Source organism: Scardinius erythrophthalmus (assembly GCF_964197995.2).
Source record: "Scardinius erythrophthalmus genome assembly, chromosome: 18".
Taxonomy (NCBI): Eukaryota; Metazoa; Chordata; class Actinopteri; order Cypriniformes; family Leuciscidae; genus Scardinius; species Scardinius erythrophthalmus.
The window spans coordinates 18,769,171-18,795,243 of NC_138238.1; the positions used below are offsets into that span (position 1 = coordinate 18,769,171).

At 36.6% G+C, this 26,073-nt stretch overlaps 1 protein-coding gene across 2 annotated transcripts; it reads left to right on the forward strand.

Moving 5' to 3' along the window:
* Nucleotides 1-362: 362 nt before the first annotated feature.
* Nucleotides 363-25,527, forward strand: baiap2l1a (BAR/IMD domain containing adaptor protein 2 like 1a). Of its 2 annotated transcripts, none has more exons than XM_081392085.1 (14): nucleotides 363-625; nucleotides 1,450-1,525; nucleotides 1,690-1,776; nucleotides 9,757-9,818; nucleotides 11,162-11,233; nucleotides 11,324-11,458; nucleotides 13,156-13,308; nucleotides 17,027-17,182; nucleotides 17,366-17,486; nucleotides 17,680-17,893; nucleotides 20,296-20,355; nucleotides 20,466-20,610; nucleotides 24,376-24,416; nucleotides 24,513-25,527. In XM_081392085.1, exons 1-14 carry the CDS (start codon nucleotides 575-577, stop codon nucleotides 24,583-24,585), a joined length of 1,446 nt encoding a protein of 481 aa, XP_081248211.1. In that variant the 5' UTR covers nucleotides 363-574; the 3' UTR covers nucleotides 24,586-25,527. The 2 variants fall into 2 exon arrangements, with proteins under 2 accessions (XP_081248211.1, XP_081248212.1); XM_081392086.1 differs by having other exon boundaries at nucleotides 411-625; nucleotides 20,469-20,610.
* Nucleotides 25,528-26,073: the final 546 nt, after the last annotated feature.

Consider the following 26,073-nt stretch of genomic DNA (forward strand, 5'->3'; position numbering starts at 1 on the left):
ACGGACAGTCTGCATAATATAGCCTAGGCTAGGCCAAAATACTATAGACCTAATGATAAAGACTTTCCATGTATTACACTATTTCGCCTTTGACTAAACAACTTTACGACTATTAATGTAGGCTATTGTATTTTTTTTTCTTTTTAAAATCCGTACTTTGGAAATTAAGTGTGTAGGCTAATTGTAAAAGTGCAAGTGTGTGTGTGTGTGTGTGTGTGTACAAAAAAAAGCTCAAAACAGTATACAAAAGCAACAAGCAACAACAATGAGAAACAAAAATAAAACCGAAAAAAAAGGATAGATAATTAGACATTTCTGTTTGATTTTAGAAATATATGACGTCACGGATCCCACCTTTCCACGTGTGGCATGAGGTCGCGCAGAAAGGTTTCATCCTCCTTCGATACATCAGTGCAGTATCGTGTTCTCCTCAAGAGCGCCCGAGCGCTCTGTTCTCTTCTCTGCCGCTTCACACGCGTTAACAGGTGAGACGAAAACACAGATTTACGATTTGAACGGGGAAAGTTAAAACAAACACATTGTCACCAAGGACGTTTGAGGAATACCTGCCAAAATGTCTCGAGCCCCGGAGGAGGTGAACAAACTCACCGAGAGCACATATAAGGTAAAAGTCGGTTTAAATTGCGTGTATGTACATCATATTTGTCACTGACCACCTGTTATTAAACCCAGTAGGCTACATACAGCCTTTTGAAAGTTGTGTTGCTAAGTTAAATAATGAAGTGCTATTTTATGGCACTCTTACATTTTTGTCATCAAGGTACGTCTAAGTTGCGCAATGAGTCATGAGTGCATTTTAAAGTGCTTCAGTTGGGTTTCTGGGTTGAGTTAAGAAACCTGTTTGTGCTGGACTGTTTCTGTTTTTGCATACTTCACTGTTCATTGTTTTGCCAAGGGTGTGTTCCTGGGAATGAGCAGAGGAACTGACTAGAATTACATTACAGAAGGGAATTTCAATAGAGACACAGAGGGCCCTTAAGATAGGCAGGACTTTGATCTCACAGGCAATATAATTATAATTATAAGTCAATGTTTAAACAATGCTATATTTAACTACAATAGAGGTATTTTTAGAAGTTAAAGTTACTGTAAATCTCTTTTATTGCATGGACAATAAAATGTGGTTAACATTGAATGGGAAAAATGTGTATTTTTGAAATGTGGAAAAAAGGATAGTTCACCCAAAAATGAAAATGTTGTAATTTATATACCATCATTATGTTCCTAACCTGTAACTCCACTGACTTCTATCTAATGGACAAAAAAAAAAACAAAAAAAAACCACACACACACACACACACAAAAAAAACTGAAATTTTGAACATTTCTGCCCAGTTGTAGGCACGTTCATTTGAGTCAGTTTTTGAAGATCTTAAGTTTCATTCAGCAGTAAGCTGTTTTCCATGTAACTGTTTTCTGCTCTCCCAGAATGTGATGGAGCAGTTCAACCCAGGACTGCGGAATCTGGTTAACCTGGGAAAGAGCTATGAGAAATCAGTGACAGGTAATCACATCACTTAATTTACATGAAAATAAATATGCACCATACTTAGGCATTTTCTGCTCAACTGCTCAAATAAACTCAATATTTCTCTAAAAATTGTTGTGATACACGCAGCTTGGATTTCAGTTCCTTTTAATCAATATGAGTTATTCACTCTCCTGCAGCAATGACCTTTGCTGGAAAGGCATATTTCGATGCAGTCTCAAAGATTGGGGAAAATGCTGCCGTATCGCCGGTTTCTAGGGAGCTGGGTGAGTATTACTCTTTAAATCATCACCTAGAGGTCCTAATCTGGTCTTCGCCTAAATGGATGTGCTCTGTTCACAGAGTGGCTTAACATTTCCTTGTAGATGATTCATTGCACTCAACATGTCTTTGAATATCCAATGGCAGTTATTTCCTCATTTTGTCAAAAGGCAGTTCTACGTTTGCATCTGCTTTAAGCCGCAGACGGGTTTGGTTCTTGATGACTTTTTGTGACTCAGCATGAGCATCAGTTTAATTTATATTGTCTGGAAATGATGACAGAGCTTTACTGTGATTCATAAACTACCATCTGTTTCATGCCAAGTTTTCATACTCACCACCACTGCAGGTTTTTTTTTGTGTGTGTGGAAATTACAAAGATTAATGGCTTTGCCTTCACATTCATCTTTTAATTTGCTAAAAATATTGTACACAATGTCCTTATTGCAAATACATTAGGGATGCACGATATATCGGCCACCATATCGGCATCTGCCGATATATGTTCTGTATGTTTTCATTTTATCGTTATCAGCTCACAGGTATATTAAAGCTGATAAATAATGGATTAGCCTATTTCCTTCAGCTGACACCCTTCAGATGCTCACTGTTCACCATGGTGGTTTTGTATAGCTTGAAATATGATTGGAATCACAAGAAGTTGTGGTGTAGTGTTGGGTTGGCCGGGACCACAAGCAGCTCTGTCTTCGCACGGTTAAGTTGAAGGTGGTGGTCCTTCATCCAGCCAGAAATGTCTGTCAGGCAGGCTGAGATGCGAGCAGTTACCGTTGGATCGTCAGGCTGGAATGAGAGGTAGAGTTGTGTGTCATCAGCGTAGCAGTGATAGGAAAAGCCAAGTTTCTGAATCACAGATCCTAGTAATGTCATGTAGATGGAGAAGAGAAGTGGTCCAAGCACTGAGCCCTGAGGCACCCCAGTAGCTAGATGTTGGGTCTTAGATACCTCACCCCTCCACGACTCCCTAAAGGACCTACCTGAGAGGCAAGACTTGAACCACTGGAGTGCGGTTCCCTAGATGCCCTTCATCTTTAGGATTGACTGGAGGATCTGGTGGTTAACAGTGTCAAAGTTACTCTTTACACTCTTCGGGCTTCACACAAGGGCTGCAGCGACCGCTGCTTTTTTAAGTACAGTTAACATTTGCAGTGCAAGTCTGTCGTATAGGCTACATACAATTATAATGAGAACATCATTATAATTGTGTGCTTGGGACATGGATTTTAATGGTGAGACTTTTGTTTTTGTAATCAGGCTCTCAAAAATTATATAAAAACTCGAATTTACTTTTATTGGCCAATATATCGGTTATCGGCTTTCAAAAATAAAGAAGTATTGGTATCGGCCAAAGATTTTATATCTGTGCATCCCTAACTTTTCTACTTACTGTAAATGAGGTTTTACTCTTCAGTTATGTGTGCTTTTTTGAATGACTGAGCTCCTTTGGCTTTGTCGTTCCCTGTTCTTGCTGGAATCCCTTTCAGACGGCTCGGATGACCACCAGACAGTGTGAATTCTCTGCACATGCCGGCAGCAAACACACAAAGCAAACAGTTACTCTTTGAGACTTTGTCTGCAAACCTTTCTGCCCCTGAACCCCTTCCAAAAAGCATCATAGCTCAAATGTTCCAAAAGAACATGCAAACTCAAAGTGCTTTCCATCTATATTAACATTTAGTGCAGTCATAATGTTAGTATAGATGGAACACACTTTGAGTTTGCATGTTCAACATCTAATGCTGTAGTGATAACTGGTGCTGCCTTCTATGTCAACCTGTTGGGTATATGGAATGCATTGCTTGTGGCACCTGATTGACACAAGGACTTGATTAAATGAGCATTGTGTCAACATCAACACACCTGCAAGAAAGTTCCAGAATATTTCCAAATAAATGTAGGTTAACACAACTGAATTAATGACTAATTAATTAAACTTAATTGGAACTCTAGACTTGCATGTCTGGGCCACACGTGTCATCAAATGAAGCTATACAATGAATAACCATTGTAACTCTCCATTTAGTTCTTAAACAGTGATCTAGGGAATTTTAACATCCAATTGAGGCTGTATGACTGGAATGTAAGAAGTGCTCAGTTTAGTCACCCTCCCTTTTTCTCTTGCTGACACTCTTCTAAAATTAAGACCACGAACATTCAACTGCAAGAGTGCTTTTGTTTTAACAAAACAAGTTCCTTAGTGTCAAGATGTTTGTCATCTTATGATGGAATTTTGTGTGACAGACATTATCTCACTGCACAAATACAAACCAGAATGTGGTTGGTAAGATCATAGTGAATTTCTAACTTGTCAAAAACTGTTTGGTTTAGGTGCTTGATGATGTGAACTTGAACATGTTTTTTTTTAGGCTGTATTTAGTGAGAATAGGTCTATTTATCAACACCTAGAGCATACTAGCGATTTGAGATCTCTACAGTGGTTGGCAATAGAATACCGCTGTCACACATTAATGCCTTTTAAACTCTTTCAGCCTTCTCAAAAAGCATTAAGGCATTAAACCATTGTCTGGATTTTTCCTCTAACTCTCTCTCTAATGTAGTTTAAATATTTATTTTTCTGTTAGTCACTTTTATGCTTCTAGTAGTTTTCATATGAACTCTAGGAAAGCACTTAGACATTAGAGGACAACAAACACAACCAGCTGCCATAAATTAGATGATATTTAGGGTTGCGAAGTAACAGAAGTAGTGAGTGACAGATCTTTTTTTCTCCATATTGTGACGTAAGTGAGTGAGTGAAATGGATTATCGAAAGAAACAGGGGGCAGGGACTTGGTTCAATCTACCGGTGATTGGATGGAGTCTGGCATACACCACCAGAGAGTGGTGTATATATTATATAGGCCTATTTCAAAATAAGATGAATAGCATGCATGTTAATTGTTTTTTTTTTTTTTAAAGAGAGAATTTGACATCTCATGCTACCTTTATAAAAACTAGACAAAAATGTTTGGTAGGGACAATTTGAGAAGAGATCTAGTCAGAACTTATATCCTGCGTTTGTGTTAGATGCGCACAGTTGAATTGTAACGTGCTGATCTACCAGGCAGGACATACCTGTACATGAGTTGGCATGCACTTGATGCATGCAGACGGGCAGTAGCTTAATTACATGTATTTGAAATGTGTATTTAATTACTTTTGAGTATTATGTAATTTGTAATTATATACTTTGAGGGACTGTATTTTGAATTTAAAATACTTATTTAAATATATCATTTTATTTTGCATATATTAACTTTCATCACCAGGCTTAATAGTACCATAGACATAAAATACGAATAGGACTACCAAATTGCCTATCAAAGTTTTTGGCTAGATGCAAGAAAATCACGTGACGTGACACATCCTAGTGACCCTGTTAACATTTCCGGGTTTCTCAGAAGTGGAAGTTGTCATAGTTGGGTAAACCTCTATAGCAGTAAATGAGATGCTGCATTAAATATATTTTTTGTGTTTACATTTGCTCAAATAGCAAAAGAAAAATGCACAAGTAGCTTCAACACGCTCTGCAAATGATCGGAAATGGAATGTGTTTGAGCGATGATGCGCACACAGACACATCGTCCCTTTTCTCTGTTCTGTTGCGGGTGTGTTATTCTTTCTGCAGGAGCTTTTAGACAAGGGCAGATTCTTTTCTACAATAAAGGGTTATCTTGCCGCGAATTTCTGCATGCCACGTGGGGATTGACAGAAATACTCTAGGTCAACACCTGCTTGTATGCAGGTATATGAGCGGTGTGCGGCATTTGAACAGGGTTTTAAAGCCACTGATTCCGCGCTGTGGTCTGTCTGTGGTCCTTAATGCACTATCTCAGTCGACTAAAATAACTAGCTTCTGGCAGACGGTCATACGCAAGTCGACTTGCGCCAAAAGAGTAATACTTGACGATGTATGAAGTAGGATGTAGGAATAGCGCGAGCTTTGAAGCCTCTCGCGGTTCAAACAAACAGGGCTGGTCAACTGTGTTCATCATTACGTTGTGCGTCAAGTTCAAGTCAGAGTGAGTAGTGAGTAAATCATGGGCTAATTTTAATTTTTGGGTGAACTATCCCTTTAAATCAATGTAAAGCCGCCTTTCCACTGCACATGACATTCGGACTAGTGGCAGACTGTCGTAATGATCTTTTATTATGACAGTATGCGGCAACATGTACGTTAAAATCGCATCAACACTAAATGTTGATATTCCGATATTCTATACTCTTACATGTAAGGAATGGAACAGATGGAACTGGATAATATTCTGATTGTTCCAATCCAATCTGACTTCTGACCTATGATGCTGCCTGAATCACTATCATACACTGTTCATTCGTTGGCCAGAGGAGAACTGGCCCCCCAACTGAGCCTGGTTTCTCCCCATTCTGTCATCTGATGGAGTTTTGGTTTCTTTCCACTGTCGTCTTTGTCGCCTTTTTTCACCTTTGTTGCCATTGGCTTTTGGCTTGTTTAGTTGGGGACATTTAATTAAATATTAAACAATATCATTGATCTGCATGCATTGACACCATTATATGAGAATTGATGGATGTCTCATAAAACATTTCAAAAATGGAAACGTCTGGCAGAAAGATAAGAGCAGACATATGGATAGATGGATCTGAATAAGAATGACTACACAAAAGAGCGCTCTATTCGGTACGGTTTTCTTTGCCCACACACCCAAAGCATGCAGCCATGGACATAAATCTGTACAGCACGCGAGTACTGAACTGAGCTCTCTTTCGCATCTAAATGGACAAATACACACAATTATGTCTAAATGTCCTGTTTTGGAGAGTATTCACGTAAACACAGTCGGTTATGTCTTTACAGAACGTAAACGGTTGTGAGAAGAATATCACATGTGCATCAGTGCAATTGGATCCGCATGTCATTGGACATGATCCAATGTCTTAAAGTGACATTGCGTAATAAACCTAATGCCGTGTGCCCTTAATATTAATCAAAAAACAAAAGAAAAAGAGAAAAGGATTCACTGCTCTTTAATAGCTTTAATAAGGATTAAGTATATTTAATTTATACAAATACGTCTGCCTGAAAGAATAAAGAATGATGTATGCAAGTTGTTATAAAGAATGCATATATCATTCATTGAAAAGAAGACCATGTTCTACTTTAGGAGAAGTGGTTTTATTTAATTTTAAGATATTTGTTTGTCACAGTAGTTAAATCTGTGTCTGTATTGCATGTTCAAACTTTAAAATCATTCATATTAACAGGTTAAAAGATGTTTTCTCCTGGATGTTTTCTCTTAAGTCGACTAAAATCTTATGGTATTTCGTTGATTAAAATTAGACTGAAACTAAAACAATTCAGGTGACTAAAATATGACTAAAACTAAATGGCATTTTAGTCAAAAGGCTATGACTATATCTAAATTTGCTGTCAAAATTAACACTGGTTACATCATAAGAAGACTGGCATCTACGCTTGTATTAGTCTCTCTGGTTATCCCGAGGTTTACTGTACTCAGCCGGATTCAGGCCGAATCTTGAAATGTCAGCAGAGACTGTGTCAACTAGACTATCCCCTCTGAAGGCCTCATCGACACGACAAAAGTTTTTTTTTTCACGAGAAACGTTTTTTTCTCTGTACAGATGAAAACGTTATCAAAATGATTCTCGTTCACACAGTTCCGTGGAAACGACTAAAAACCCTGTATTATGCATGCCAGACAAGTAATTGACAATGTCACTTTGTAAAGAAAGACTACGCCCACGATGACATACACATTTAAGCTTGCATGCCTATAGACTAAACGCGTAATTCGCATGCGCATGCCATCAACGTTTTAAAGTTTACACGGGTGTAACAGTTCATAACGTATCGCTTATAATGGTATCGCTTTTAAAACTCGTTTTCAAAAACTTGCACTTCAAAGTTTGCATTCTCAGGCCACCAAAACGCAGTTGTCGTGTAAAAAGCCAGAACGCATTTAAAAGTTTTCTGTTTTCAGTTGAAAACAGTGTTGTGTAAGCGGCCACTAAGTTAATAACTAATAATTTTTACAACAGAAATGAATCAATTAAAACTTACTTAAGCTAGACAATTACTTTCTTCTAGAGCTGCTGTACAGACAAAACAATCTATCTATTATCCTATTATCACTGTAAAGCTGCTTTGAAACAATCTGTATTGTATAAAATGCTATATAAAGTTGACTTTACTTGACTTGTTGCCCAGATAGCTTGTGTGCAATCTGCTGGTGACATGATGGAACATCCTTGAGATGGCCAGGTCCGGTCAATGGATCCAATCACATCACAGCATAAAATGGAGGAGGGAACGGTTATCGGTTCGGAATACCAATATTTGATGCAATTATCCATTGTAGACAACCCAATATTGTACACAGAGCTTGACATTAACACCCGCCAAATGCGGGTGGATTTCAGCAGTGGCGTGTAATGTAGTCATTCCTACTAGCCACTTTGGCGGGTTGAATTTTATATATAATATTTACATTTTTCAATTGTCTTTTAAAAAGGCATCTAAAATAATAAACTAAATGCCAAGTTGTACATTTACATTTATTCATTTAGCAGACTGTTTTATCCAAAGCGACTTTTGTAGTGTTAAAAATATAAATTTTCCGATACATATTGATACTGAAATATCTGAAACGCTTCCAATACTCATTTTCCACAGAAAAGATACACGCTAGATACCAGCTGCGCTTTCTTGCTCTCTCATTTAATTTGCTCCTGATTAATATTTTTGGTGTTACAGGGCTCAAAGTGGCATAATTTTACTCATTCCCACAGATTTTGATCTCAAACCTAAAGTGTGTGCACATAAAGCCTCCTCTCAGTACTAAACTGAGTTAGTTTTGTTGTTTTGTTGAGTTCTCATTGCTTACTTCGCTTAAACAGTCAAATACACACAAAATAATGTCAAAATGCCGGTCTTGGCGAGTATTCATGTAAACACAGTCCTTTATGTTTTAAGTGAATCTAAACAGTTGAGAAAGATAACACATGTGTAACTATAATGGATCAGTGCATCAGGTCTTAAAGTGACAGCAGCCTAATATACCTGCTGCCAAAATATGAGATGATATAAAAATATCTATATGGCAAGTTTTTCCCCATGGTATCGATGTCAAAATTGTTGCCAGTGAAAATACTTAGTGGCTAACTTTGGAAAACCACTAGCCACAGTGGGTGGTAAGCAAAAAAGTTAATGTCAAGCCCTGATTGTAAATAATCTGAAATCAACATGATGCATCGTTCAAATCCCATTTTATCTGAAATATGACATATTTGTGAAATGGGATAATCAAAGTAAAAAATTGCAAGCTGGGAACTGATTTGATCAAGAAAAAAGCCAGAGAGGTAGAAATTATATTTACAAGGGGTATTTTGATACATTTTGGTATTCATTACATTTTTTCATTTAGCTTTTATACATTTAAAAGTTGATTTTATTGATAATAATTCTCCATTTAGACTTTTTCCATTGGCAGGGATGCCCTGTAACCTCTGTAAGGTTGAGTACCTTTTTGCTACATCTCTGGGGTTGTGAAAACACAGAGCAGGTGCTGACACTCTCAGCACAAAGACTGCATTTACCGACTCACTCCTCTGACCTTACCATGCTAATGATGCTTTTATAACTGCTAGATGAGTAATAATGATGCAGCTCACCTCAGTTTGTTTGTTCTGGGGTTTGTTTTATGAGCAACAATAATGGAGCCCTAGCAAGATGAAATGATACTGATCATACAGAGTAGGAGAGACGCATGCTAAAGGTGTAGTCATAAAAGAATACACATGTAAAGAGAAGTTCAAGTCTACTTCTTGTATTGTGTTCAAGTCACACAAATACAACTTGATACCTCTCTGAAGGCAACTTTGAACTGTTTATCCAGTTGAAATGGAAACAAAAGTCTGAAATGTAAAAAATCAGTAATGAAGCAATAATGTTTAATTTTTCTTCTCAGGCGTGGTGTTGATGGAGATTTCAGAAGTGCACAAGAAGGTCCAACTGGAGTTGGAGGAGTCTGTAAGTATGCAAGGTTCTTCATATGGTTTATGATCTTGATACATCACTTTTTTTTCTCTTATTCCTCTCCAACTCCAGAAGAAGCTGAAGAACACATGAAGAGTTCAGATACAAAAGCCTCTAAGTACCATCTGAAATTTTCTTCTAGAATTATCATTTTTATCAAGCTTGTATATTTAAGTTCAGTAATTTCACTTAAATGACAATTCATAGGTAATTTTCATTGCCATTTAAGTGAAATTACTGAACTTAAATATACGAGCTTGATAAAAATGATCATTCTAGAAGAAAATTTCAGATGGCACTTAGAGGCTTTTGCATCTGAACTCTTCATATATTCTGGATATTCCACAAGTTAAAATGATTAATTAATAAATTTGTCTTTTTTCAAAATTTGACATACCCATGATTCTTCATATTGTGTGTTGCCTTCATCAATGACTGCTTGGAACCTTTTGTGTTTTTTCAACAGGATGATTTTTGTAAATTCAGAATTATTATTATATTGCCTTGTGGAATGTATACACTACTGTTCAAAAGTTTGGGGTCAATAAGATCTTATTAATACTATTGTTCTCAAAAGTGAGTGTAAAGACATTTATAATGTCACAAAAGTTTTGAACTTTTGAATTTTCTATTCATCAAAGAATCCTGAAAAAATATATCACCTGTACAACACTGTAGAGCACTAAATCAGCATATTAGAATGATTTCTAAAGGATTATGTAACACTGAAGACTGGAGTTATGGCTGCTGAAAATACAGCTTTGCCATCACAGGAATAAAATACATTATATATATTAAATATAAACGGGAATTTTAAATCAATTAATTGTAGGGCTATAATAAAAAACTAAATACAATTTTTATGAAGGACATCTTCAGGTGTTAAAACCTACGAGCAGAACTGTAGCACGCAATGCTATTGGAGGAAACCTTTAGGGCATGACTGAGCTTTGTGAATTTGTAACTTCAAACATTTTTGTAGTCACATGATTTGACATTATAAATCATTCAGTCATATTTTGCCTTAGGGATAGTGTGTGCTGAACTTATCTGTGGTATGTGACTGTATTGAGGGCTGCTGACCCTTTGCTTTCTTGACTTTCAGAGCATTTCTTCCTCCAAAACCTTTTTTTTTTATCAAATGATCTTAGGTATTCAAAATCACAGCGTTATGAATATTTAACCACTGAAGCTGATAAGATAACCCTTTCTGTTCGAATTCTCTACATAGTCATATTATCATAGTAGTATTGGAATGATTTCATGCAATTTCACTGATATAGATTTTTTTATTGCTGTGTGATGATGATTTATTGCCATTAACCTTGTTGTTACAGTTCATGAAGTTCCACAGAGAGCTCATTGCTGAACTTGAAAAGAAAACTGATATGGATATCAAGTACATGAATGTGAGTATTGTGTGTTTTTCTCCTCGTCATACTTCCCATATTGCACTTACCTGCACTTACCACAATACTGTGGTATTACATTCCCTCTAGGCCACGTTCAAAAGATACCAGTCAGAACACAAATTTAAGCAAGACTTCTTGGACAAATCACAGGCTGACCTGAAGAAACTGCGCCGGAAAAGTCAAGGGAAGCATTCGTCCAAGTATGAGATCAAAGAAAATGAGGTAAGCATTTATTGTATTTTTGCTATGAAATCTATCTATCTTCTGTCTGATCATACAACAAAGCTGTTCCTTTTGTTGTCCTAATATATGGATGAGAATTAACATTTTTGAGCCATGGTTTCCCTCTGGGTTTTTAGGCTAGTGGCAACAATTTATGATTAATAATGTCTGTGATTTAATATTACTCGAATAGACATGCTCTCGAGAAAAATTACACAGTCCATACATCAATCATGAATTTTGCAGCTACTGTGTGATTTGTTCACAATATCTAAAATATGCATTTAGAAAACAGATTGAATTTTACTTCAAACAGTCAACCATTTAGTCATTATAGCAACATTTTAACAAAACAAAAGCAAACAAACAAAAAAACAGTGGCTTCAAAAAATTATTTTGAAGGGAAAAATGTAAAAATATTTTCAAGTAGTATTCATTTCAGACAATATTTTACTTATAAATCCAAAATCTAAAAGCCAAAAGGAAATTCTCAAAGGAACCAATGACAAAGGGAACGGCTCTATTCAATTCAGTTTCTGACTCAATATCAGGAACATGATTTGACACTTAATACAATCTACTTGGGTGGGCTCTATTAATTTGCAGTTTTAATAGCTCACCATTGTGTTCCTCCTATCAAAGCCGTACTGTTTCTTTGAACGGTTAGCAATGGAAACCTTTTTTTATGTAATGTGTTTGCTTCTGAGTGTCTTTTTTGACATTTGTCTGAAGGAAAATTGAACTGAGCTGCTGCTGAGTTTAACAAAGCATCACCCACAATCATGTAAATTGTTTTAACTGAGTTAAACATTAGCAGTAAAATGATTTTTAGTCACAATAAATCTGAAACTTGAAATTGCCATTGTAAACACAGTATCAAACTTAAAGCTCAGACATTTGGTGTGGTTGCACTTTGGGCAACCAGAGTTTGAGTCCTGACTTGATATTCTGCTCTCCCTTGCTCTCCCCTGATTTACTTTCTGTCTTCCTGCTGTCCTATATTACATAAAAGCAAAAAATCTTTTTGTGTGGGGGCAGTACATATTTAAAAACTTGTATCATGCAAGTCATGCAAGTATGTACATCTTGAGTTGATTAAATGTCATTCACCTCAGTAGTGACTAGAATCTTAACATGCTAGTTCATGTCCCTGACAAAAACCAACTGAATCATAAATTCATATAGCGATGAAGTCATTATCATACATTCATATTGCACTCAGAGACAATACTTGTTGTGTGGGACTTGCGTGTCCAGGCATGATCTGCGAACGATTCTGAAAACAACTCCAAGGAAACAAGCAACGTTCACGGTCACTATGACAACTTGCACAGAACTACTGTATAATAGAGAGGGGATTCCTGTGAAGAAGAACAGAGATCTGTTTCTAGTGTCATTTTCACAGGTCTGCTGGGTAACAGCTCTGTTCTATAAAAGCATAGACTCAACAGTCTGGAAAAAGAGTTACTCACAAGAAAATGACAGCATTAGCATGAGGTGTTGACTGTGTGGACTTCTTAAATATGTTGATGTATCTCATTTTGTTAAATGTGATGTTTTGTTTGCATTTCTCAATGTAATCTGTCCCAAAAATATGTATTTCAAGCTAGAAATCAAGTATATCTGTCCCACTCTAGCTGACTACTATGTGTGTATCATGTGATGCAGCCATATCGTATGATTGATTTCATCTCTAGTGTATGGAGACCATCTCATCCCGGCAGACAGACATGCAGAGCTTTATTGCTGAAGGATGTAAGGAGGCTCTGATGGAAGAGAAAAGGAGGTTCTGTTTCCTTGTGGACAAACACTGTGCCTTCTCCGATCAGCTAGCAGCCTTCCATGAAAAGGTGACCCACTGAAAATATTCAGCTTTTAGAGTCAAATTTTAAACTTGCTAATTTTCTAGTTAATATTGTTGTTAGACTTTGGGAACAAGAAGAAATGAAAATGGTACAAGTTAACTACTTTTGAAGAGTTTTGGGTTTAGTACAATAGTTTTAATGCATTTTAAAAAGGGAAAAAAGTATTAAAATGTAATTCATTCCTGTGATGCAAAGCTGATTTTTCAGCAGCTATTATTCCAGTCTTCCATGTCACATGATCCTTCAGAAATCATTCTAATATGCTGATTTGGAGGAAAAATCCATGACACTTTTTTTCAGGATTATTTGATGAATAGAAAGTTGATGAAAAAAAAAACAGAATTAATTTGAAATATAAATCTTTTGTAACATTATAAATGTACGGAGCCCCTGAGGGGACCTGTGAAAAAAAAAAAAAATAGGACTTTCGCGTGCGCACGAGAAACTTTCGCGTGCGCACGAGAAACTTTCGCGTGCGCACGAGAAACTATCGCGTGGGCACGAGAAACTATCGCGTGCGCACGAGAAACTTTCGCGTGCGCACGAGAAACTTTCGCGTGCGCACGAGAAACTATCGCGTGGGCACGAGAAACTATCGCGTGCGCACGAGAAACTTTCGCGTGGGCACGAGAAACTTTCGCGTGCGCACGAGAAACTTTAGGTTTGCTATAGCGTCATTAATACAAATGTAGAAATATGGATGATGTATATATCATTTATGTTGTTGTTTGACATGTTTAAGTGTTTATTTTAACAAAAATCTCAAGCAAGGTGCTATTAAAGACAAGACTTAGAGGCATATTTTAGTCACTATTCAAATAATTGTATTAACTTTGAATATACTTTGAATAAACTTTGTATTTGTATGTGTATTGATAAAAAATAAACAACAGGCTAATAATCTTCTGCTACTGAGATGAAGGAAACATTTTTTTAAAGAATTAAAGTTCACAAGATTGCTATTTATCTTGATCAAACTGTTCCGTCATCAGCTCTTCCTCAGTTCCGCACTGCAGAATAAAATAGTCATCCTCTGCTGCAGTTGTACGGATTCTTAACGCATTTATTGCAACTACATTTCATCTTTTTCTCATCAAACAACCAGATTAACGAATGCTTCGACACAACCCGTACCGAAGAGCCTAGACAGGTCTTTCTTCTGTATACTGTATACAGGGTGAATGACGACTGTTGGCCTACCATGGTCGCCCTCGTCAGTAAGTTTTAAATAATAATAATAATAATAATAAATTAAGATATAAATCAATATAATTCGTTGTATATTAAATATTTTAAACAATAGCTACAAAAAGGTAATTGACTGTATAGTCCTAACGTTCATGCATGAACTGTCATTCAGACTTACTGTCTAACAACCAGAGAACAGAGAACATCAGAGATATTAAAATACATACTCTTCTGAGTTTTATGATGTAGGCCTTTTTTTATTAAAATGTATCGGCCTATAATTTATATCTCAAGGATGCGAGCTTGTGCGTGGCGCACTCAGTCATGTTGAGAGGGAAACACGCATTATATTATTAGGCTAGTCTATTCAGAAATAGTGTAAAAGACCTGTAAATAAAATACAACATTAACATTATAAACACTATTAATAACATATAGGCTATGCGTATTTTACTTCCCCATAGCCAAATCCTTAAATGAATGGAATCAGAAAACAACGAGAAATGAAAAATAAGTAACCACTTATAATAATAATAATAATAATAATAATAATAATAAATACATAGTAGTCTATAAAAATAGCCCATTGTGCCCTTTATTACAAACAACTTTTAGCCTATTTTAAACGCCAAGCCTAAACGAATTTATTTGAATCGAAACTGAAACTATACCGCAAAGTTGGGTTCGCGCATCTTTCGTTCGGTCCAAAGTTTAATACTGAACAGGAATTAATAATCATTTAGTTTGTTCCTCAGTTGGGGAACAGTTGTTCCTAATTTGTTCCTCAGTTGGGGAAATAACTTAATACTTTATCGTTTCATACTCTGTCATTCGAAACAGTAAAATGTATATTTTTATTTGTGTACATTCAAAATGACTACAAAATGTCATGCCTTTGAAAAAGAAAGAAATTCAAGGAACAAATTCAAGTGATGGCGCCGGCGAATCGCGATATTAACAACATCGGTTCACTTCTGCCATTAACTTGACATCACAGCCGGTTCATTATTAGCCTAAATGATTATTAATTCCTGTTCAGTATTAAACTTTGGACCAAACGAAAGATGCGCGAACCCAACTTTGCGGTATAGTTTCAGTTTCGATTCAAATAAATTCGTTTAGGCTTGGCGTTTAAAATAGGCTAAAAGTTGTTTGTAATAAAGGACACAATGGGCTATTTTTATAGACTACTATGTATTTATTATTATTATTATTATAAGTGGTTACTTATTTTTCATTTCTTGTTGTTTTCTGATTCCATTCATTTAAGGATTTGGCTATGGGGAAGTAAAATACGCATAGCCTATATGTTATTAATAGTGTTTATAATGTTAATGTTGTATTTTATTTACAGGTCTTTTACACTATTTCTGAATAGACTAGCCTAATAATATAATGCGTGTTTCCCTCTCAACATGACTGAGTGCGCCACGCACAAGCTCGCATCCTTGAGATATAAATTATAGGCCGATACATTTTAATAAAAAAAAGGCCTACATCATAAAACTCAGAAGAGTATGTATTTTAATATCTCTGATGTTCTCTGTTCTCTGGTTGTTAGACAGTAAGTCTGAATGACAGTTCATGCATGAACGTTAGGACTATACAATTATTACCTTTTTGTAGCTATTGTTTAAAATATTTAATTTACAACGAATTATATTGATTTATATCTTAATTTATTATTATTATTATTATTATTTAAAACTTACTGACGAGGGCGACCATGGTAGGCCAACAGTCGTCATTCACCCTGTATACAGTATACAGAAGAAAGACCTGTCTAGGCTCTTCGGTACGGGTTGTGTCGAAGCATTCGTTAATCTGGTTGTTTGATGAGAAAAAGATGAAATGTAGTTGCAATAAATGCGTTAAGAATCCGTACAACTGCAGCAGAGGATGACTATTTTATTCTGCAGTGCGGAACTGAGGAAGAGCTGATGACGGAACAGTTTGATCAAGATAAATAGCAATCTTGTGAACTTTAATTCTTTAAAAAAATGTTTCCTTCATCTCAGTAGCAGAAGATTATTAGCCTGTTGTTTATTTTTTATCAATACACATACAAATACAAAGTTTATTCAAAGTATATTCAAAGTTAATACAATTATTTGAATTGTGACTAAAATATGCCTCTAAGTCTTGTCTTTAATAGCACCTTGCTTGAGATTTTTGCTAAAATAAACACTTCAAAACATGTCAAACAACAACATAAATGATATATACATCATCCATATTTCCACATTTGTATTAATGACGCTATAATGCAAACCGAAAGTTTCTCGTGCGCACGCGAAAGTTTCTCGTGCGCACGCGAAAGTTTCGCATGCGCACGCGAAAGTCCTATTTTTTTTTTTTTTTCACAGGTCCCCTCAGGGGCTCCGTATAAATGCCTTACCTGTAAGTTTAAAAAAAAAAAAAAAAAAAAAAAAACATACTGACCCTAACATTTTGAACGGTAGTGTACCTTGTTTCCATTTCTTTCTTCAAACTGTATGTGCACTTGCACCCACAGGCCAAGGAGATACTGACCGTCAAACTGCCCAGCTGGCAAGATAAGTGTACCGATGTCACTGGGGTACCAGACACAGTGATATCCATGATTGAGGGTCTGCGGACTTCAATTTCAGTCATACCCGAGTCCTCGCCTGCATTGGAACGCCGTGAGAGGGTTAGTCTAATGTTAGAACACAGTGTACCACCATTAAATTTACATATGACTGCTTAAATGCTATTTTTTTTTGTTTGTTTGTTTGAGAGCCACATAGCATTCACATGTTTAAGCCAGAACATCAATGTGTTGATTTGTTAACTTTTATTGAAAAAAGGCATACTGAAATTTTCTCCTCCTCAGACAAATTCCAGTTCGATTGTTCCGCCCCCAGCCCCTTCACTCAAAGCCCACACAAGCCCACTGGCCAGCATGTTCTCCCAGGACATTCCCAAAATCCCCATCTCATCAGAGCAGTACTCAGGCAAGCTGACGGCTCCCTCGCACTTCGATCTAATCAGACTTCATCACTTCTGCTCTCAACAATCAAGTGCAGTAGTCTTTGTGTTGATGAGGCACTCCTTGAAACATCGCTGTGATTACTAATTTAGTTGATTACTGCCTCTAAATATCTTTAGTTAATGTCACTTAAGTTGTGCTTGCTTTGAAATCAACAGATCTAGACAGTCTAGACGGAAACAGCCTTTCTAGGTCTACGTCTGTGTCTAGCGGGATGGATGTGGCCAAGAAGAACAGGGTGCAAACTATCTTCCCCCACACAGCGGGGAATAACGAGACCCTACTGAGCTTTGATGATGGAGACATTATCACGCTGCTTATCCAAGAGGAGCGAGATGGATGGCTATATGGAGAACTAGAACATACTGGACAGTAAGTGCTAAAAAAGACATTCATTCAATATAAAAATTGCTTTTCATCCTTTAAAGGATACTACTCACCCTCACCCTCATGATGTTCCAAACCTAAATGACTTTCTTTTTTCTGTGGAAAACCAAAAAAAGTTTCCATGGACTTTAAATAGGAACAAACAGTTGAAGCATTCTTTAAAATATATTTTCTGTTCTGCTAAATAAGTAAGTCATATACAGTGTTTCCCCTAGGATTTTTTTCAGGGGGTTGGTAGACCCCCGAAACTACTAGAGTGGCAGAGCGGTAATGTTATGAACACGTGGTTTTGTCATTGTGCAGTAGGCGGTTGTTTGTATCGGTGCATTTCTAGAGTGAGCTGAAATTTGGTAAATAAATATAAACAACATTTTTTTACACAACAAAATGAAATGTTTTTTTTTTTTTTACACAAATTCTCTGTTGTTGTTTTTATGGTAATCAAATGATGACATAAAACATTAATTTAATTTCTTTTAATCATATGAAATTAAACTTTTTTTCAAACAACTTGCTGCACAATGAGCTTTACTGTTAAAATTAAAACATGGAAGAAAACTTGATTATTCCTTAAAAAATAAAGTTTTGATGATAATTTATTTGTATTAGTGTTAGTATTATTATTACATTGAGACATATCTGAATTCTACTGTACAACAGTAATATATTTCTGTAAAGTTAAACCGAACTTTTATTTTGACAGGTTGCCTTGAACACCTTTTGAGTTTCTGTGTGTTTATGACATGGCCATAATCTTTCTCAAATGAAGCGGTTAAATGCTCCAAAGTGACTTTCAGAGTGGATCTAGAGTCTGGAGATAAAGTTCAAGCATTCGTGTCCTCATATAGGCAAAAAACAGTGTGACGCGCTTCAGTGTGTGTGTGTGTGTGAGGTAAATGAAACTGCGCATTGTCCCCTCAGAACAATGGTAGGGGAAACACTGATATAAGTTTGGAACAATATGAGGCTCATTAAATACACACTGCAACTTTTCATTTATATTTGCTTTGTCCATGGTACCCCTTTGGCACTTGGATGATAGCAACATTAGCTTTTCTGAGCTGGAAATACTGGCTCCATGATTCTGTTTGTCAGATTTACTCTCCTAATTTGCACAATTTGCTAAGGCATGTTCAACATGTCAAATATGTTCGAGATGCTTACATAAGTCATCACGAGGGATCAAGCATGCTGGCGTAAACCTTTGCAGGGCAGTGGGTTTATTGGCCCAAACAAAAGTGGTTCCTTCAGTTAGACATGATGAGGGGCATTCATTCTCCTCTTATCACAGTCTTTTATTTCCAAATGAAGGTTTTCTTGACCTGGCAGTGTGCTTCCAATTTGGGTGGTGTAACAACGGGGCGAGCTGACATTTGACCTGACACGTTTAGAGCGAGTTTGAGTACGGAATTATTTGTAAATGAGAATGTAGATTCTCGCTTGGCGAGATACAGCACAGACAAGGGTTGATTTAAGCTTTTCAGTTTTGGCATGAAACTTCAAATGAATTGAGGTTTGTTTTCACATTTAGTATTTTTTAAAGTCTGCATGAAATCAAAATGGACACTATTTAGTTTGTTAGCGAATATTACTAGTCTTGAAGAATTATTTCATGGAAGTTAATCCACAGAAAAATGTGTCACACAGCTCTGCTTTATCATAAAAAACTCAGCATGAATATCGATTTCTTGATGCACAATTTATAAAGTTCTAAATTTATGTTTAACTGTTCTTTACGGTGAAGCTGATTTTTGATTAGATTAGTTTAACTATCTGATTGTTTTTCTTTGCCTTTTTGAAAACAACAGTTTTTGCAATTTGATTTGGTGATGCTGGTGGCTTATTAAAAACATAATTTTAAAACTAACAGGTGAATCTGTTTGTTATATCAATATTTACATGCAATCAATCATTTATTCATAGCGACATACAAACCAAAGCAAAATGATCCTACTGCAGTGAAAGCATCAGTGTCTGTGCTTTGTGTGGTCTTACACTTGTTTATTTTGTATAATTTAATGAGCAGCTCTGTTATCCCTGACCAGATCTACCATTTCAGAGGTCTGAGGTCCACAGATTTTCTCTCACTACCCATTATGCTGTCGCCACTATTTTGAGAGTTAAAAATGTCTTAATGCACTGACGCACTCTTGAAGGCTCAGTTCAAAGTTATCCACAGCTGGCGGTGTGACAGTTCCTAAGCAACCAAAACCAAATGAACTCTTCATACTACATGGTGTTTCGCTGTACATTTGTACCACTACAGTGGTTTCTGATTAGTCATACAACGGCAGAGAACAAAAAATTGTCTTAATGCATATGGAAATGGAGCTGGCACCCATTTTTGTCAGAAAATCATTATGGACATATTTTGCTTTCAATTGCAGGCGGGGCTGGTTTCCCTCATCTTATTGCCGGACGTACAACGAGCCAGTAATCGCAAACAGGTGAGTCTGCTCTCTTTCATTTGAGAGCAAAAATGATGGAATTTTCAGCTGAAAATAATGCTTATCTAACCATTAACAAATTAACAAATCAATTTATGTACTTTGTTCAGCAGAGTCGAGAGTGTGACTGATCTTCCAGAGCAGCCGGAGGAAGACGAGGAGGTGGAGGAACCCGTGCTGCTGCCCCCGCCTGACTACAGTGACTCATCTAGGGACAGACCCATCAAGCACTCCACCCCCTCTCCACAGAACACGGTAAACACAGTGCGGTGGCAAATAGGAATGCCGAGAGCAAAGTTAGTTTGAAAAGGAGCCATTTTCTGGAAAGAGAGACACAGGGTAATATATGAGCGTCTTATCCTTTTGTGGATGAAATAAAGAAGGCAAAGTCATTCTGGGAGGTTGTCACCTGATTGAGTCAGGTTTTCTTCTAAGGCAAAAATGAAACATCTTTGTTGATTCTGCAACAACTTTCCAATCAACCAATAAGATTTAAGGGGCAAGTTTACAGTTTGTCAAGTTGAGGCTTATGGCTTATGGGGCTTCTAAATCATTTCCCTTTAGGGAAAGGTTATGGGTAGGGTTTGGTTTAGGGATAGGGTTAGGCCAAAATTTTCGGACAGGAATGTTGTTCCAGGATTAACAAAATATGTTGATCCAGGAACATGCCTGTCTTGGCAAAATCACGGTGACTGGTGTTTGTGCTCCCAGCCATGTTTTTCAAGCAGAACAACTGTTTTTAACATTGATAAGAAAGGATCATGTGACACTGGCAAAATGGCTACTGAAAATTTAGCATTGCCATCACAGGAATTAAAAAACATTTATTTTTGTAAGTACTACTGTATTGAACTGTACAACATATGGGGCCTGTTTACACCTGTTCACTTTATGCATTTTTACTGATCGGATAACCTTCAAATTTGTTAAAACTGTTCCATTTACAATTGGCTACATTAATGTGTCTGTACAAAATGAATATAAATCCGATCTTCAAAACGAAAGCAACAGATATGCTCTGCATTTTATTTATCATCAGCTAATTTAAAGCTCAAAGACCGCAATAGGAGAGAGAGCAGCGCTAACACTAGTATAATAATTTAGTCTAAGTTAGTTTGATTTAGTCACACTATTAATGAAGATCACTGTGTGTTGAGTTTCAGGATGCAACGCCGCATTAATTTTATTTTGTTCATTTTGGGAGGAGTAAAACCAGATTCATTTACACTTGCCCAGTTTCATTTGGAATGCGTCTCAAACCACCTCCGTAAGTGGTTTGAATGATCGATTTAAATCACTCTCAAATATGTTTCGGAGGGCATTTCCACCTGGTCTTTTCAAGATCGGATAGCTGTGCAATCAGAGAAAACGCATGAAGTGACCAGGTGTAAACATGCCCATAAAAGTTAAAATTAAGACTACTATTTCTGAGTCAGACACTGACCATGTGAACTCTTCGTACATACAGTCAGATGTTCTTCCATGGAAGCTCAAGATTATCTTTGGATCATCTCATCATGCTGAAGAACATGGTTATATATGGAGTTTGTGCAGCTTGAGTGCTGCTGTCATTAAGGCAAAATTGCTTAAAACAGATTCTAAGATATTCAGAAATGCATGTACAATTTTCAAATTAAACTTTACTTTTTTCTGTAAAATTTTTGCTGCTAATATAATTTGTAAAGAAAAAATCGATTCAATTTACAATGCTAGTATTTTTTCTACTATTTTATTTTTGACCCCACTGTATTTGTACAGTTATACAATAGGCTTTACATTGTACAGATTAGATCTACATAAGTTACAAGTTACTTATAAGACCTGCAATAATGTAACCTTTGTTCTTTGCCAGGGGGCCTAGGGAGTGGTACATGAATGCTCTGCATTTCTATCATTATGAAAAATAAAAAGACATCTGAAAAATGCTCCCTACCTGGTTTTCTCGTTGTGAGGGAGAGTGGAGACTATTGCACTATATTAACTGATGGCAAACTGTATGTGAGTATCTGGCTCATACAAAATGTGCAGAGCACATCCCCAGGGCCAGGATTGAAAACCACTGCTCTACTTCATTTTACTTTTTGCTATAGAACACTACAGGATATTCTTTTTAAGGATTTTCGTTCAACTTTCCATAAAACAAAAATTCTGTCAATCTGTTCCCTAAAACCATGGTATGACATAAAATGAATTGTGATTTTTTTTTTTTTTTTTTCCTTTTTGAAGTTTGACAGCCTATAGACCCCTTCAATGTAAACATCGAAAGCCTAGGTTGGGTGCGCACGCAGCATGGGGTCAGAAAAATGGCGCGGCTAATAGACCGGCATATTGTGTCAAGGTATGCACTGTCTTTGCCATCACAGGAACGGGAACAGTACCATAATAAACTTGTTTTAGCTAATGGCGATTGTATTGCCTGATCCCGAGCTCCTAACAGAATGGGTAGACAACGTTAGCAAGTGGCCAGATATTCACTGGTACTGCTATCAATTCAGATAGATACTGCTATCTGCTAAGTCTGTAGCATGACACAGGTCATAATTAATGCCAGATATCAAACTTCACCTAACTATTAAATCAGTCTACAGTTTACAGAAAACATCTGTTTACTTACCATGGCTTAACTCTACCGTTGTTGTCACAATGTTGGCTCTAGCCTGCGGCTAACTATTAGCAGCTGGCTACGTCTGTAGCATGACACAGGTCTGTGACATTTACACAACTATTAACCTGCATAGCTTAACGTTATTGGCTAGTGTACAGAAAACTGTTCATAGTTTTTTTTATATATACGGGCTGACTGGGACAATGCTATGATCAAAGAGGCTCGTGTTTGTAGTGCTCATGTATGTAGTGAAAATTCTGTCATCATTTACTCTCCCTCAAGTTGTTCCAAACCTGTATGACTTTCTTTCTTCTGCTAAACACAAAAGAAGATATTTTGAAGAAAGTCGGTAACCAAACGACTGATGGACCCCATTGACTTCCATAGTAGGAAAAAAAAATACTATGGATGTCAATGGGGACTAGCAACTGTTTAATTACCAACCTTCTTTAAAATATGTTCTTTTGTGTTTAGCAGAAGAAAGGAAATCATACAGGTTTGGAACAACTTGAGGGAGAGTAAATGATGACAGAATTTTCAATTTTGGGGGAACTATCCCTTTAAATGTGACCTGTGTCATGTAACAGAATTAGCAGATAGCAGTATCTATCTGAGCAGATGTCGTCTATGAGATCCTGCAGGAATCCTGAAAAACTTGACTCCACAACTGGTGCGATTTTCAGAGTTCACAACGAAACAAATAGGCATTTTTTTTTCTTGACGAGAAATTCTCTGGTTAACACACAATTCACTGGGGTGGAATGAACTTTCTGACCCCGACCTGCGCACTTCAAACTGCGAATTTTCCTGTGACGTCAACCGTGAAGGGGTCTATAGTCACTGTAACTGTTGTTGTTTGGAAAAATGAATCCTATGGACTGGAGTACTTTTATGGTGTTTTTTTTTTGGGGGGGGGGGTCTTTTTGTTTAGCTTGACAGCCTGTTGTCGCTTTGTTGTTGTTCAGGAAAATGACATTGGGATGACATGAATGAGTAAATTGTGACATAATGTTCATTTTTGAGTGAACTACTCTATTAATGTGGAGTAAGGCCTGCCTTGATCAAAACTCGTCAGATTTTAACTCCAAGATACTCCATCCTTCTCTCATATAAAGTTATGTGCATCTTCCCTGACTGTTTACAGTTCATTGTCTCTTAAAGTAGTTTTGATTAGATTGTCAACACCAAGGCAGAGAAAGGAAGCATTTCAAGATTATCAAGATTCCTGACGCATATTATGAGGTCATAGGACACATTGATTGTTCCAGGTACTTGGTGAAACAACAGAATTATGTGTTGACGTCCTAATCGAACCAGTCTGACAGGGAAAATCAACTCTGCTCTTGCATGTTCTAAAGAATGGAAGCACCGTTTATGCTAATCCCTTTTTATTCTAATTTCTGTGTTTGCAACAGGTGTCTTTGCCAAATGGTAACTCAGTGCCTCCGTTCCTTGGGTGAGTGTCTTATAACAGAATGAATTCCCCATATTAATACAGCGCTCTAGAATTTAAGGCATTCTCTGCAATCACAATGCTTGTTTTCCTCCTCAGGGGTGGGAATCCATTTTCCACGATCAGACTACGACCCACCATCACAAATGACAGATCTGCACCGATCATATGATAGTTCATTCAGCCCCTGCCCCGATGTGAAGTTGTGTCTATACTGATGCATTGCAGATATGGCAGAAGAACCAAATGAAAGGATTCTGTTACAGCATCAATTTTAATCCTTACATTTTCTAAAAATACAAACCAGCATATCTACAGGAGGCATTATTTATAAGAATTTTAGACTTTGCTTAAATTATTATTTTAAATTGTATCTGGATTCATACACTTGTATTTCCAAGAAAACGCACAGCACCAAACAGAATCTTAAATAGATATTTTCTGACCATATTGGTCCTGTGTCTGGGGACTTGTGAAGGTAAACCGAAATCCCAAATGTATATTTTAAGTATTGGAGCCTGTCATTAGAAACAGGACACATGCCCAAATTATATTTCATTTCAAAATCCAGTGAAGTAGTGTTAGATTTGCCAGTTGCCAAATTGTTCTGGTTGGAATTTATTAATTTTAGCCTGTTTTTGTTATACAATATCATGATTTCATTGTTTTAAAATTCTGATATGTTCCTTATCCTTCACACCTTTTCCACGTTTAAAAGAGAGAAATGTAAAGACACTTAGTTAAATTGTTTATTCCTCATGTTAAAGATGAGTGCAATGTGTGGTGATAACATTCCTACTAGCTGCACAGCTGATTGTTGGCTTATAGGCTTTATCTGGACATCATCTCAAACTTGAGCATTTTTCACCATGGAATAGAAATGCTTTGGCCCTAACTAAATAAATACAGATTTTTTTTATTTATTCAAAAAAAAAATAAAAAAATAAGTCTTGTAAGGTCATGTACCATGTTATGCCTTTGCAAACATGTTTTTATGTAGGGGAAACAGTTTATTTTAGACCTTTTTCTTTTTTGTGTTGTGATTATTGATTCATTGCCCCATTTCCTGTCATACCATATTACTCAGAAATAAAGATATATGCATATATGTATGAAAATGCCTTGGATTTTTATTACAGCTCTACAGTATTGGCTACAGTGGCTACTATCCAAAGTACTGTTCACCTTGTAAAACTTAGAGGTGTTTTTATGATGGTCTGAATCTCTCATAAATTCGTTTATATGAGGTGTGTGTATCCTGCAAGGATAAGGTGACCATATAACATGGCAGAACAGTTATTTAAGATTGTGCCCTTTTCCTTCAGTGCTGTAGTCAAGGCTGAGACTAAAAAGAGTACAGCCACATTTGTGTTGGATGTTTCTGTTAATCAGACCTTCACCTATACACACACACACACACACACACACACACACACACACACACACACACACATCCTAGAGTTAAAATCTGAATATATATATATATATATATATATATATATTTTTTTTTTTTTTTTTTTTTTTTTTTCAGATTTTAACTCTAGGCTGTGTCGTGTGTGTGTATGTATATGTATGTGTATGTATATGTATGATTTTTTTAATATATATATTTAAGGCCTAATAGCTTGTATCACTGCGCACCAACCGATAGTTACTTTTG